Genomic DNA, 13,238 nt, shown 5'->3' with positions numbered 1-13,238 from the left:
CTCTCCATGGCTCTTCTCTCTCTACACCAACTGCTGCACCTCCAGCCACGAGATCGTGAAGCTGGTCAAGTTTGCGGATGACACCACCAGCATCATCGGGCTCATCTGAGATGGAGATGAGTCGACTTACAGGAGGGAGGTGGAGCGGCTGGTGTCCTGGTGCAGCCACAACAACCTGGAGCTCAACGCCCAGACGACAGTGGAGAGTCACAGTTTCTCTGTCCCCTCTCATGTTGGCTGGTTTACCCATTTCCGTTGTAGACTCCTTCTGCTTCCTGGGAACCACCATCACCGAGAACCTCAAATGGGAGCCAACCATCAGGTACCTCATCAGGAAGGCCCAGCAGAGAACGTTCTTCCTGAGGCAGCTAAGAAAACAGCCATCATCCAGTCCATCCTCACCTCCTCCATCACTGTCTGGTACAACAGCGCCACCTCCAGGGACAAGAGCAGACTGCAGCGCATCGTACGTTCTGCTGAGAAGGTGATGGGTTGCAGCCTGCCACCTCTTCAGGACCTGTATGTCTCCAGGACCCAGAGACGTGCAGGTGGGATCAGAGCAGACCCTTCTCACCCTGGACATAGACTTTTTGTTCCTCTTCCCTCTGGCAGGAGGCTACGGTCCATCCAGACCAGAACCTCCCGTCACAGGAACAGCTTCTTCCCCTCAGCCATCAGACTGTTGAATTTGTGATCAGCCTTTATTTTATTTTATTTTATTTTATTAATGGCACTTTATTTATGAGCACTTTCCTAGTTGGTGAACGCCCACTGACCATGGCAATAAATTCTATTCTGATTCAGATTCAGATTCTGAATATTTAACATGAGAATACAAGGACTATTTGTTTTGTTTTTATTTAATCTGTGTGGATGCACTAGTTGCTCGGCACGTATATGGTGTCTCTGAATGTTTTTCTTGTTTCATATTCTATTATACAATAAAAATGTGTCGTGAAGAACGTTTTCTTTTCCCTATGTTTAATGTGGTCAGGAGATTCTGTTTATTATTGTCCCCGTTAATCACAAGCGGTGGGATCCATCCCCGGTCATCGGCGATTGTGCCGATCAACCGAACCATATTGGGAAGTGTAGTTTCTGAAACAGTAAGTCATCGAGATTTCTTCCACCACGGACGACGAGCTGAACTACGTTTCCCGTGGTGCTCTGCTGTAATCGTAAACACAGAGCTGTCAAACAACACAAACGCCATCTTGACAGCTCCCTCAAAATGGCAGAGAGATGTGGGGCAGGAACCGAACCCGAACTAAGAGGAGTCCGTTTCTCCGGTTTTCAACTGGACGCGCTTTTTGTTCGGTAGTTGCGGTGTGATGGGGTTGAAGTCTGGTTGGGCCGCAAACAGCCACTAAGATGGATATAACGACGGCTGTTTTCAACGCCGCCAGAGACGGTAAACTGAAACTTATCCAGAAGTTACTGAGCAACAAAAGTCCCGAGGAATTGGAGGCTTTAGCCGAAGAGAAGACCCACGGGGGCACCCCGCTGCTGATAGCCTCTCGGTATGGACACATAGAGGTTGTTGACTACCTCCTTGAACACTGTAAAGCTAACGTCGAGCTCGGAGGCTCCGTCAACTTTGACGGCGAAACCATCGAGGGTGCGCCGCCGCTGTGGGCTGCGTCTGCCGCGGGTCACCTGCCGGTGGTGAAGACGCTGCTGAAACATGGAGCCTCAGTGAACAACGCGACTCTTACTAACTCAACCCCGCTACGAGCTGCCTGCTTCGACGGCCACCTGGAGATTGTCCGCTACCTGGTGGAGCACAGAGCCGACATGGAGGTGGCCAACCGACATGGACACACCTGCCTCATGATCTCCTGCTACAAAGGCCACAAGGAGATCGCCAAGTTCCTTCTGGACCGTGGTGCGGATGTCAACCGCAAGAGCGTGAAAGGAAACACCGCCCTGCATGACTGTGCAGAGTCTGGCAGCCTGGACATCATGAAGATGCTGCTGAAGTGTAACGCCCGCATGGAAAGAGACGGATACGGGATGACACCTCTGCTTGCAGCCAGTGTCACAGGACACACTAATATTGTAGAGTACCTCGCACATCAGCCCCGCACCTCCAGGGAAGAGCGGGTGGATGCTCTTGAACTCCTTGGAGCTACTTTTGTGGACAAAAAGAGGGATCTGCTGGGTGCGATGAGGTATTGGAGAAGGGCGATGGAGTTGCGGCAGCCATGCGACAAAGCTGGTTCCTTGACTAAGCCCCCACCTGGACCTCCCATCCCTGCTTATGGCTGTGCACAGGAGGTGAGCACAGCGGAGGAACTCGAAGCTTTAATAACTGACCCTGATGAAATGAGGATGCAGGCCTTGTTGGTTAGGGAGCGCATTCTTGGACCTTCCCACCCAGACACCTCCTATTACATCCGCTACCGGGGAGCAGTCTATGCAGACTCTGGCAATTTTGAACGATGTATCAGCCTCTGGAAGTACGCGCTGGACATGCAGCAGAGCAACCTGGATCCTCTCAGCCCAATGACGGCGTCCAGCTTCCTGTCTTTCGCAGAGCTCTTCTCCTTTGTCCTCCAGGACCGCGCCAAAGGCACCTTGTCGACACGCATCAGCTTCCAGGATCTGATGACAGTGCTGGGGAAAAGTGTGAGAGAGGTGGAGCGGGCAGTGGCGCAGAGCACCAACCCACCAGAGGCACCCCAGTTCACCAAAGCCCTTTCCATCATCCTCCACCTCCTCTTCCTGCTGGAGAAGCTGGAATGCACTCCGGAGCAGGAGCACCAGAAGAAGCACACTGTGTACCGTCTCCTGAAGTTGAATCCACGCGGCAGGTGTGGCTACACTCCGCTTCACATGGCCGTTGACAAAGAAACCACTTCCGTTGGTCGCTACCCGGTCGGCCGCTTCCCATCTCAGGACGTGGCGTCGCTCCTTCTGGAGTGTGGAGCCGATGTCGATTCTCGTGACAACGACAACAACACTCCTTTGCACATAGCCGCTTGTAACGGCTGTCCGGAAATTATGGCAGTTCTTATGAAAGCAGGGGCTCATTTCGATGCCACAAATGCACAAAGAAAGACAGCGTACGAATTGTTGGACGAGCAGAACACAGGACATCCAGCTCTTTACCCACTGAACTACGTCACCCTTCAGTGCCTCGCTGCACGTGCCATTGAGAAGCACAGACTTCCCTACAGGGGACTCATCTCTGAGGAGATGGAGGCTTTTATTGAGCTGCACTGACTGTGGTGGAGTTTCCTGCACTTCCATTTGTCCCCTGCAATAATCGTTTGGTCCAGACGGAGAGCATTTCTCACTCTGTTTGAAGTCTATCATGAGGTCAAGTTAAAAAAAAAAAAAAAAACGAATTTACACCTCCGAAACAATGGTGCTTTTGTTGGGAATGTTTTGGGTCAAAAACATGCCTGAGTTGAATCGTGTGCAGTAGATGTGAATGAAAACGGGATGTTTGTTGACTTGAATTGAGGCAGTTCAACGCACATATTGTCTGATGATGTGTGGTTCATGAGTGATGGCAAACAGCAGTCGTGAGCAAATACACTCCGACCGCCAAGCCAGTTTAATAGCGACACTATGTAGCTCGCATTTGAAATGTCAACAAATCTTCATGACGTTTTCTGAAGTTTCCCAAGTGTTTTTTTTTTAAGCTAAAGCTGATTTCACTGAATGAGGTCATATCTTTTATTTCTTCTTGCGTGTATTTAAATCTAAGATGTTCTTTGTAGCGGCGGAACACAAGGCTCACTCCTATTAGTCTTATTTTAAATGCTGTGTTTTGTTCTAAGGAAGAGTGGTGGCCCTCCGAGGTTAAATGCCAGTTAACTGAGATTTTAAATCCAAATGCAGCTTCAATTTTCAGGCTTTGAGTTCTCTCTTTTTCTCAAGGGGTTTGCGTAAAGGATGATGAATCAGAAACTGAAGGGTGTTGGAGATATCTGAATAAAATTCAGTGTCGCAGCAAAGAAAAACTGTCTGTGTTTATGTGAAGAAAATGTGGTGTTTTTATTCGTTTATATACGTCGTCCGTAGTCAACTTTCATTTCATTTCTTAAAATGAGCTTCAGTGTCGTAAAAGTGGCACATTTTAATAGTCGTTCTCATGCAGACTACACCATCAATCCAAATGCACCTCTGACAAAGCTATATGGAAATTCAGCATGACAGAAACGTGATCTTTTTTCAGAGTCATGCCCAGCTCAAATATAAATAGAGAGAAATGAACGTCACTGCTGCTGGGCAGTGATCGAGACGAGGAAGTAACCATGCTAATTTTAGGTGTCTTTTTCCCAGCATCAACGCTGGAAATGGGAATGGTGTAACTTAACCCCGACAAGTCACGGGGTGACCCGCGGAGACGGCATGCAGAAAACAAACAACTCATTATCCAGAGCGGAAACAATGTGGGCTCATGTTTTCACCGAAATATGGTGTCATTTGCTGGTTTATTGCAGTGAAAATGTCTTTATTTTTCTGCTTTAGAAATTCACATTGATGTGGAGAGTCCAGTTTAAAAGGGATTTTAAAAACATATTCAGAAAAGTATTATTGAAAAAAGTATTTTATTATTTCATTTACTTATTTATGTTGATGACCAACAAATTATGAATGGATGAATGAAATACGTGACTAAAAAAAGCATCAATGCAAGGTTTTGGATCAAACTGTTGGTTCGCTATAACAGGCGACAACACATCACCCCACATTTAGCGTCACTCTATTTGTCTGGTGTCCATTCAAGGATTGATTCTAAGACTTTTAGAGCTTAGCTGGTCCTGTCAACAGCTATGTAAAAAAATGCTTTAAATTTCTTCTTTTGATTTTTACTCCTTGGAGCAGCACCTTTAACTCTGGCGCCTGAGGAGATGTGAATGTGAACAAATGTGGTGGTGGATTTGTAAAACAAAGCAGCCCACACAGTTCATCTGTCCAACCTGTAATAAAGCAACCTGATTTGGAGATGGATTAACACATTTCACGGTCCTTTTTGTCCCTCAAATGATCCTCAGAGCAGCTGCGAGATCTACACATGCAGTCCAGCAGCACAATGGCCAGCAGATGGAGGATGCGACCTTTGACCTCTGACTAGTAATTGCGTTTTATGCCGTGTTTAACGTCTTCAATTGGATTGAGGGTCAACCTCAAATTGCGCAAATGAATGAATACAATGTGATTTTAATGTTTGTCTTGCTAATACGTTGCTTGAGAGTTCGTTTCGGCGTTTCTCCTGTAGAGGTCGCTGTTAACAAAGGAGAGACAGACTCCGCGTCCCTTTGTTTCTCCAAATCCGGGTAGAAGTGGAGGAACTTGACCCACAGTTATTCGGATCATGACGCGTGTTTGTTTCAAGTATGAGCGCTTCTTTATGGGATATGGCAGATTTGCTGATGGTCTTGCGCTTGCGTTCACAGAAATGCTGCGAACGTGTCAGCAAATATGCCAGAAAAGGGGGTCAACGCCTCTGCTATGCCTTTAGATTCACTTTTATTCCGCGTGTTTAACCTGAAAATAAGGAGAGTTCATTCGCGCTTTTAAGGTATACGAAGCTCGTTTCATTTCTACTTCAACTTCAGTCCTTAAAGGAACATATATTAGATTTATTTTATGATGGATTTGGACAAAATGTCACCATGAAAACAACGTTCCCCAATAAACCTCTCACTGTATTCAATGCAACATATATTTATTTTTGTATTTGTATTGGGGGGTTTTCTGACCATTGGCTACTATTCTTATTATTACTACAGTACTACTACTACGAATAATAATAATAATAATAATAATGTTTGCTGGGTTTTATAGGGCCGCTGTCCTTTGGGCAGCCTTTATTTATGTAATTAATTATTTATTTAAGGGTGTTAACAATACAGTTGTAGAACAACAATGATTCTTTTTTTCTCACAAACCCTAATGGGACCCCTTAAATGTTTTTTTTTGTCGGGCCAAATGTGGCCCCTGGGTCTTAGATTTCACAAGTATAGCTTTTTTTTCCACTGAAAAAGTTGCAGTTATTTTCCCACCTTTTTCACAAATGGTGTGTTCCAGATCAAGTGCGGCGGATTAAAAGAGGACCACGACATATCTATACACATCTATACGCTGATGTCTCTAAGAAAACGTCCTTGTTGTGTCTGTAAAGACGTGCCTGCTCCTTGTGTAGGGAGCTTCTGATGTGGGACCCTGAATTTCTGCCAACCGCTATAATTAGACCGGATATTATGAGAATCTATTGGCTCTCAAGGTGCTTATCCTCCTGGCGGCCCCGCGGGACCACAGAGAAAAAACTCGAGTCACCAACCTGCCTCAGCATCCACTGGTTTTGCAGCAGTCAGCAGCCGGAGCCGGAGGGGGTGATGGGGTAACTGGGGGTGATGGAGGCGGGGGGGGGATGCGGTTGCTATTGGAGATCTGGCCTGCATCACGTCATGTGTAGGGGGAGGGGGAGGGGAGGGGGGGCGCTCCGGTGAGTCTGGAGGAGAGATAGAACAAGGAGGGGGAGGAGAGTGAAGGGGGAGGAAGAAGGCAGAGTATCAGTGACATCAACCATCAGCATCTGAGGCCGGACGAACCAGCCATGCTCTCCCGGCGCAGGAGGTGAGCAGCGGCCGCTCCGGAGAGGCGATGCGTGCATGCGATCCCCCCTCAAAACAAAGCTTGATCTCCGAGTGGAGCTGGATTACAGGCTGCCTCGGCGTCTCCGCGGAAGGTTCCAGCTGCAAATCCACCCACATGAGTCTCGCAGACGGCGAGGAAGACGGAGCACTTTCTACCAAGGTAAGCCGCATCCATCCAGGGGGGGTCCTCCCGGTCCTGCACCCCACCCTTCACTACTTCCTTCTGACTGAGAATAGTCGCGCTCTAACGGGGTGAAATCCAATCGCTTTGGCGAAACCGATCTGCCGTGGGTTCGGATCATTGTATGCATTATTTATTGGTGCCACCTTCCTCGCGGAGACTGTCGGTTTGGGGTGCGAGCAGAAGAGCCGGGCTCTGGTTCAGCCCGCTGCTGTCGCTTGGCCGCGCGCACAGTCACAGCCTTTGTTCCTCACTCTCGTCTGAAGTGCCTTATTCCTCAGTTTACTCCAACACTTTGATGTGGCTCGGCTCCTCTGCGGTGCGAGAGTCACCGTGGCAATGGTTGACATCCACAGACGAGAAATGAAAGCGGCATGGCTTGTTTAATTGGTGTGAAATGGCGATTGGTGTTAACTGCCTCGCGTTGTTGATGGTTTCATCAGAATGTCATTATCTCAGGAGCCGCTCTGGACTGAATTAATTGGGTGGAAGAGAGCAGGTGGCAAGATGCTTGGACTTACGGAGCAAAACAGTGGAAGACAATAGAGACGCTGCAGCGTCTGCGAGCTTCACTTGAAACAAGCGCACACGCACGCATGCAAACCCAAACTCATATTTGTGCCACGGCCCCCCAGGGCACCAGTCACGTCCCATGAGGTCCACACAATGTTGAAATGAATGCACAATCCATTTTCTTGTGTCGCTAACATCTCATTGAAATCCGCTTTCCGTGCGATTACTTTCATGTATATATTTTTTCATTTTTTTTAAACAGTAATGTACATTGTTTCCCCCTCATTCATTGTTCTGTTGTGCTGTAACATCTATTGTCGCCTGTTACTATTACATTGAAATCTAAAGTATTTATTGTTATCTGTTTCATCTAAAAATGTACATTTAATTCCTTTAAATTTTCGTCCCTTAAAATAGTATGGTATTATTTTAATCAAAATTATATATATATATATATCCATTAAAAATAATGGATATTTTTAAAGTGTATATATATATATATATATATATATATATATATATATATATATATATATATATATATATATATATATATATATATATATATATATATATATATATATATATATATAAAGTGTGTATATATATATATATATACTTTAAAAATATCCATTATTTATATATATAAAATATCCATTATTTATATATATAAAGTGTATATATATATATATATATATATATATATATATATATATACTTTAAAAATATCAATTTTTAAAGTATATATAATGGAGTCGAAAATATCCATTATTTTCGACTCCCTTAAATAATATGGTATTATTGTCATCATTATTTTTATATTAAAATAATATTTTTTTAAAATATTGTTCAAATAATTACATTTATGTACATAGACTTGCTTCACAAAGTGTATTATCTTTTATGTCTTCACTCTTTGAAAATATCCATTATTTTGGACCTTCATGCATTTCCCAGCTTTCTTTTTTCGATCTTGACAACAATGTTGCACTTCAGGTTGTAGGTCTACTGAAGTGGGTTTTTCTCTTTAAACAAACACATTTGCAGGGAGATATAATGATGCATCATTTCACGTCGACATGTTTTGCCCCGAGCCGTCTCTTGTTTGGGTTTTAATCGTATTCTCCCGAATGCCTGCTCCAGTTTCCTTTATTTCCGCTGCGTGGCCTGCAGAGCAAAGTGGAAAATTGCACCGTTGTGGTGAAACTGAGGGAGGTCTTCCTAGAGACTCACAAACACACACACAGATGGGACACACTCCCTGGGGCACAGTGTGTTTGCTGGTTATTGTTCCACACCATTTCCGCACCGCTCATTATTTTAATCAGTCGTTTTTACACGTGGCTTCCTCCATTTCCCCCTTATTTTTTTTTTCTACATCCCACACAACTCTTGGCCAAGTTTAATGAAACAAACAAACAAAAAGAGTATGAGGTGCAGGAAGGGGAACCCAGCCAATTGGTGGCCATTCTGACAAAAACATTGCACCCACTGCTTCAGAAATTCCTGTGATGGCGCTGTCACAGATGCAAATGAGGTGGATTGAAGATGACTCAACAACACGTCTGTTAAAATGCATTTTATTCTTCTTAAAATCATCGTCCTCTTCAGGAGCAGATGAAGCTGTTCTCACTGCGAAGCTGACATGACATGACTTGGCTTGCTTATTCCGTTTCAGCTGCTATTGTGGTGATTTTTTTCCCCCCAGTGATAGTTTGGCTCCTCAAATTCCAGCACAGAAATTGGACTTTTCTAATCCGTGTTGGCTGGTATTGTAATTTCATTATGTCTACTTCCTTTAAAATCCCCATTATGCACTGCAACAGGTGAAACTCATGTAACACTGAAGAGCCAACTTTGCAGTTTGGCCCCTCCTCTCTGGTCCAGCGTGACAACTGCAGAGAAAAAAAAACCTTTCATGTTGCTCCCATACAGTGTTGCTGGGTGTAATGATCACTGTGGGGTGTGTTTCATGTGCGGCAACTCTCCCTGTGATTCCCATATCCATGACAGAAATATGTAATCATGTCCAAGCGGAGTAAATCCACGAGCTGAATTCCTAAATGTCATCTTGTTTCTTTGAAGATGATCCTCTTTGCTCTCGCAGTAGATGCTCAGCGCACAGGTATGCGCGTCGGGACTGCGAGGAGAAGAAGCTTATGAAACCAGCGATGGCAGTGCGCCTTTAAATGGCCTTTTATCAGGTTCAACCACGGGCCTTAATGCCTCGCTGCGACTTCTGAGCAGATAGCAGCGTAAGATCCAACCAGACATGAATATGCCGAATGACGTTCCCTCCCAGAGGAGCCGCTTTGGTTTTCGCGTCAAAGCCCTCATTGAAGTCTATTCCCAGTTTGTAGCGGCAGAATTATTGCTCTAACCGCACCATGGTTGACTTTGCTCCCCTGTGCTGTAACCATCTATGGGTTTTACCCACGTCTTGTATTCTTTCCAATTACACAGACAGGAAACACTGTCAGGCAGGTGCTCCGACAGCGAGCAAAATGGCTGCTGTCGAGAACTGAGGCAGCGTCTGAACACATACTTTCTCTATGTATATTAAAACCCAAGTAGTGTCATTTATTATTTCCACATAGTAGAGACTCTGAGGCAGAAACCTTGAGCAAAATCAAACCTTCACGTGTGGGAGGCGAGGGAGAGCGCTAGGCAACGGCACAATGCGAAATATAAAGCTGCCGAGGATATTTATGGCAAATCGAAGGTCACTTCAGGAACAAGCTGCAGGCATTCACCAAGCCAGAGAGCATGTGTACCATCAGTTTAGGTTCCACACAGACTTCCCTCTTGGACACAACCTGCTTCCTAATGTGGTTGTCCTTGACTTGGAGGAAACTTTCATGAAAAACACACCAAAAACAGCAAAAAGAGACACAACAATTAGCATTAAATGCAAGCACACTTGATAGCTATTAGCCAGCTTAGCCTAGCTATCATTAGCATAGCTTGTTTCTAAACTCACCGCCAATGTTCCCTCAAATTTTTCATGCGTCTGAGCAAACACACAAACTCTCCGAGCGGTCACTTGGACCAAGTTAAGCGCTCTTAAACATCAGCCAGCTCCAATAGTTCGCTTCGAATAGCAGCTCTTCTAGTTGCTGTTCGCCCCATTGTGTATGTAGCGATGTCAGAAGCCCTGTAGTCTGGAACTTGCGGTAATTTACATTCAATTCAGGATGAATTTTTGTGCGCTGAGATCGTAACAGCTGTGCGCAATTGCGCGCACGCGCAGCTTAGAGGGAACATTACTCACCGCAACACCTGTTTCCTCTTTTATTGGTATGAAAGCATTTCAGTCCTTTATTTATTTTGAAAAATTCACAATTCTCGTTCAGTAAGAATTAAACGTGTATGTCCATACGACTGATAGACTTCTGTATTCAGTTTGGTCTCAATCGTGGACTTGGTCTCGCCCCTCTCATTGGTCTTTGTCTCCTTATACTCTGGTCTTGACACAGTTTGGACTTCAGCGCTTGTTTCCAAGAAAACGTTATGATGTAAAAATAAAATCTACTGACTCCATACAGCCATATATTTCCACTTGTCAAAGCCACGTTGTTGTTGAAGCCAGTTTTAGCTTCATTTCTCCTGAGTGTCCTGGGTGTGGCCCATGGCCTCCACCTAGTTGGGGATGCCTAGAACTGGCTCCTGTTGATTTAAAGCAGCTACTTTGCGCCTCTCCAGGATGACAAAGCTCCACCTTCCATCTCAAAGGGTGAGCTCAAGCTTGTTTTTTCAGTCATTATTTAAAGCTGGAGATCAATGTAGATCAACACATGCCTAAGGAGCTTCAGCTGTTGGCACAGCCTGCTTTCGCTGGACTCATATAACCTAATATTGATGAACTTTAACTGCACTTACAAGCGGATGAAGCCATGGCCCGACCGTGTAGCTGAAGATCGAGGCGAAGCAGCTGAGATGGAGTGAAGAGCAGGGTCAAGTGATGGACCAGAAAGAGCATGCTCACCAGTAGTTACAACAGCGACCTGGATCTGTGGTGCGTGATGACGCCATGTTTGTCCTCCAGGTAGGGTTTGAACTCAGGTCGCATGGACTCTGACTTGCTGCTACCGTGTCATGTAGCCTTTAATTCCATCCGTGTCCCGGTTCTCATGGTGGCTAAAGAGAAACACTGACTTGACTGATGCCCTTCACCGTATGAATCAGAGATTGTGATGTGTCAGCAAGGATGAATAATGCAAAGCCTTTCTTCTGCTCCTCTCCACCTCTTGTCTTCCCTCATTCACATCTTCCTTTCATCATCGACGCCACATCTGAAGACAGCTTCACCTTCCCTTCGAGTCCTCCTCATCCTCACCTCCTCATTTATGCAAAAAAGCTCATGATTTCCTCCCCCCGGCTGCTCCCTCTTTGTCCTGCGATCACCCCTCTCCCGCTTCCCCTCTCATCGCTCGATGGCTGTAGCTCAGGCGATCCAATTTCTGGTTTTGTGGAAATCCTCATGGCGACGTATGGGCTGAAAAAAAGGCTAATGTGTTGACGTTCACGGCTCATTATTCCATCATGGGCGGGGGACGTGCAGCCATTGACTTGGTTTGACAGTTACACTCCTGAGTGACACGAGTCATTACGAGTGGAAAGCTTGACTGACAAGATGGCTGACAAGGCACAAGACAATGTGCCTCAGCAGAACTTAAGCAGGGATGGAGGGCGACACACCTTGAATCAATGAAGTGCAGAGAGCTGAAGGCTTTTATTGGTCGCGAGTTGTTTATCTTACTCTTTTAAATGAGCAGGTCGTACGTCTTAGCTGAAGGTTGATGACATCGCGGCTCGAAAATGAGTGTCATAATTCCTTATTTCCTGTAAGTTACACCTTAGTGGCTGAGGGAGAAGTTATCAACAACAGTGTGATGGATTGTGATGGAAGTGGGAAGGCTTTCACCCTCAGGAGAAATAACGCAGCTGATGATACCTTTATCTTCGCTCTTCTGCCGTCGACTGGAATTCAATTTTTGGGTTATTTATGAGCCAGTTACTTCAAATGCAAAGCAAAAACACATTTTATTTGGAATTATAGTGTAAAGACTACCGATTTCAAACAATATAACCATCAAAAAAGCACACTTTTCAAGAACTATATGTTGTCATTGTTAGTCATTTTTCTCCAAATACAGTATACAGTCACTTCTACACAAAAGGTTCAGGAATAATAGGGGTGTGATAGTTACATTCATTTTAATGTCACTCTGCTCTGCTTAGTTACTATCCTTTTTAGGAGTATAAAAAAAAAAGTATTAAAATAATATTATATCATATCGTATACAGTATAGTTACAATAACATCACTTACTTACAGCTATTCATTGCCCTTCAAAGATGGGAACTTGACATGACATAACCAATGCACATGATTTATGGAGCGGGAGAAGGAGGGTCTGGCCTCACACTCCTCTCTGCCTCTCAGGGTTTCCCAAACTAACTTTATTTCTAAAGTATGTGTGCTCTTGTTATTTTGTTTGCTCCTCAGAGGAGCCGCGAAAGGAACTTCAGTGGACCAGTAAATCAAGAGCTTTAACTTTATCAGCTTTATACTCACATGGACAGATTGATACGGCAGGGAAGCGTGTGTGAACCAGACGCAAAGATACTTCAATCTCTATCTATCTTGGGAAAAGGATAATGTTCTCGAATTTGAGGTCTGTGACGCAAGGCATGTGTGGATAAAATTAGTGGAGACGCTTGCTATTTTTCCTGATCGAGTTCGGGGTATATGGCTTTCATTCGGGCCTCAGACCAGATGCACATCATCACTTAGAAAGTGTCCACTTTGGGAGTTCTCTGACTGTAAGTATCAACCTTTTCTCCGAATTCTAATATGACAGATAAACACTTATGAAATGTCCAAACATCCAACGCGACTGGAACTTCTTTTAAATGCCTGGAAGAGAT

The 13,238-nt window shown here is 44.9% G+C and overlaps 2 protein-coding genes across 5 annotated transcripts in view; both read left to right on the top strand.

Moving 5' to 3' along the window:
• The first annotated feature begins 1,195 nt into the window (after window positions 1-1,195).
• fem1a (fem-1 homolog a) lies at window positions 1,196-4,901 on the top strand. Its single transcript, XM_053883065.1, has one exon. It carries the CDS (start codon window positions 1,372-1,374, stop codon window positions 3,223-3,225), a length of 1,854 nt encoding a protein of 617 aa, XP_053739040.1. The 5' UTR covers window positions 1,196-1,371; the 3' UTR covers window positions 3,226-4,901.
• A 1,588-nt stretch (window positions 4,902-6,489) lies between these two features.
• The window catches only part of LOC128770048 (receptor-type tyrosine-protein phosphatase S-like), a 75,869-nt gene continuing 69,120 nt past the window's right edge, over window positions 6,490-13,238 (top strand). For all 4 annotated transcript variants that reach the window (XM_053884275.1, XM_053884273.1, XM_053884276.1 and 1 more), the window contains exon 1: window positions 6,490-6,774. The gene's annotated coding sequence lies outside the window, so the exon portion shown is untranslated. The remainder of the gene's footprint in view (window positions 6,775-13,238) is intronic.

Source organism: Synchiropus splendidus, chromosome 13, assembly GCF_027744825.2.
Source record: "Synchiropus splendidus isolate RoL2022-P1 chromosome 13, RoL_Sspl_1.0, whole genome shotgun sequence".
NCBI lineage: Eukaryota > Metazoa > Chordata > Actinopteri > Syngnathiformes > Callionymidae > Synchiropus > Synchiropus splendidus.
This window is presented reverse-complemented; position numbering and strand designations above follow the sequence as displayed.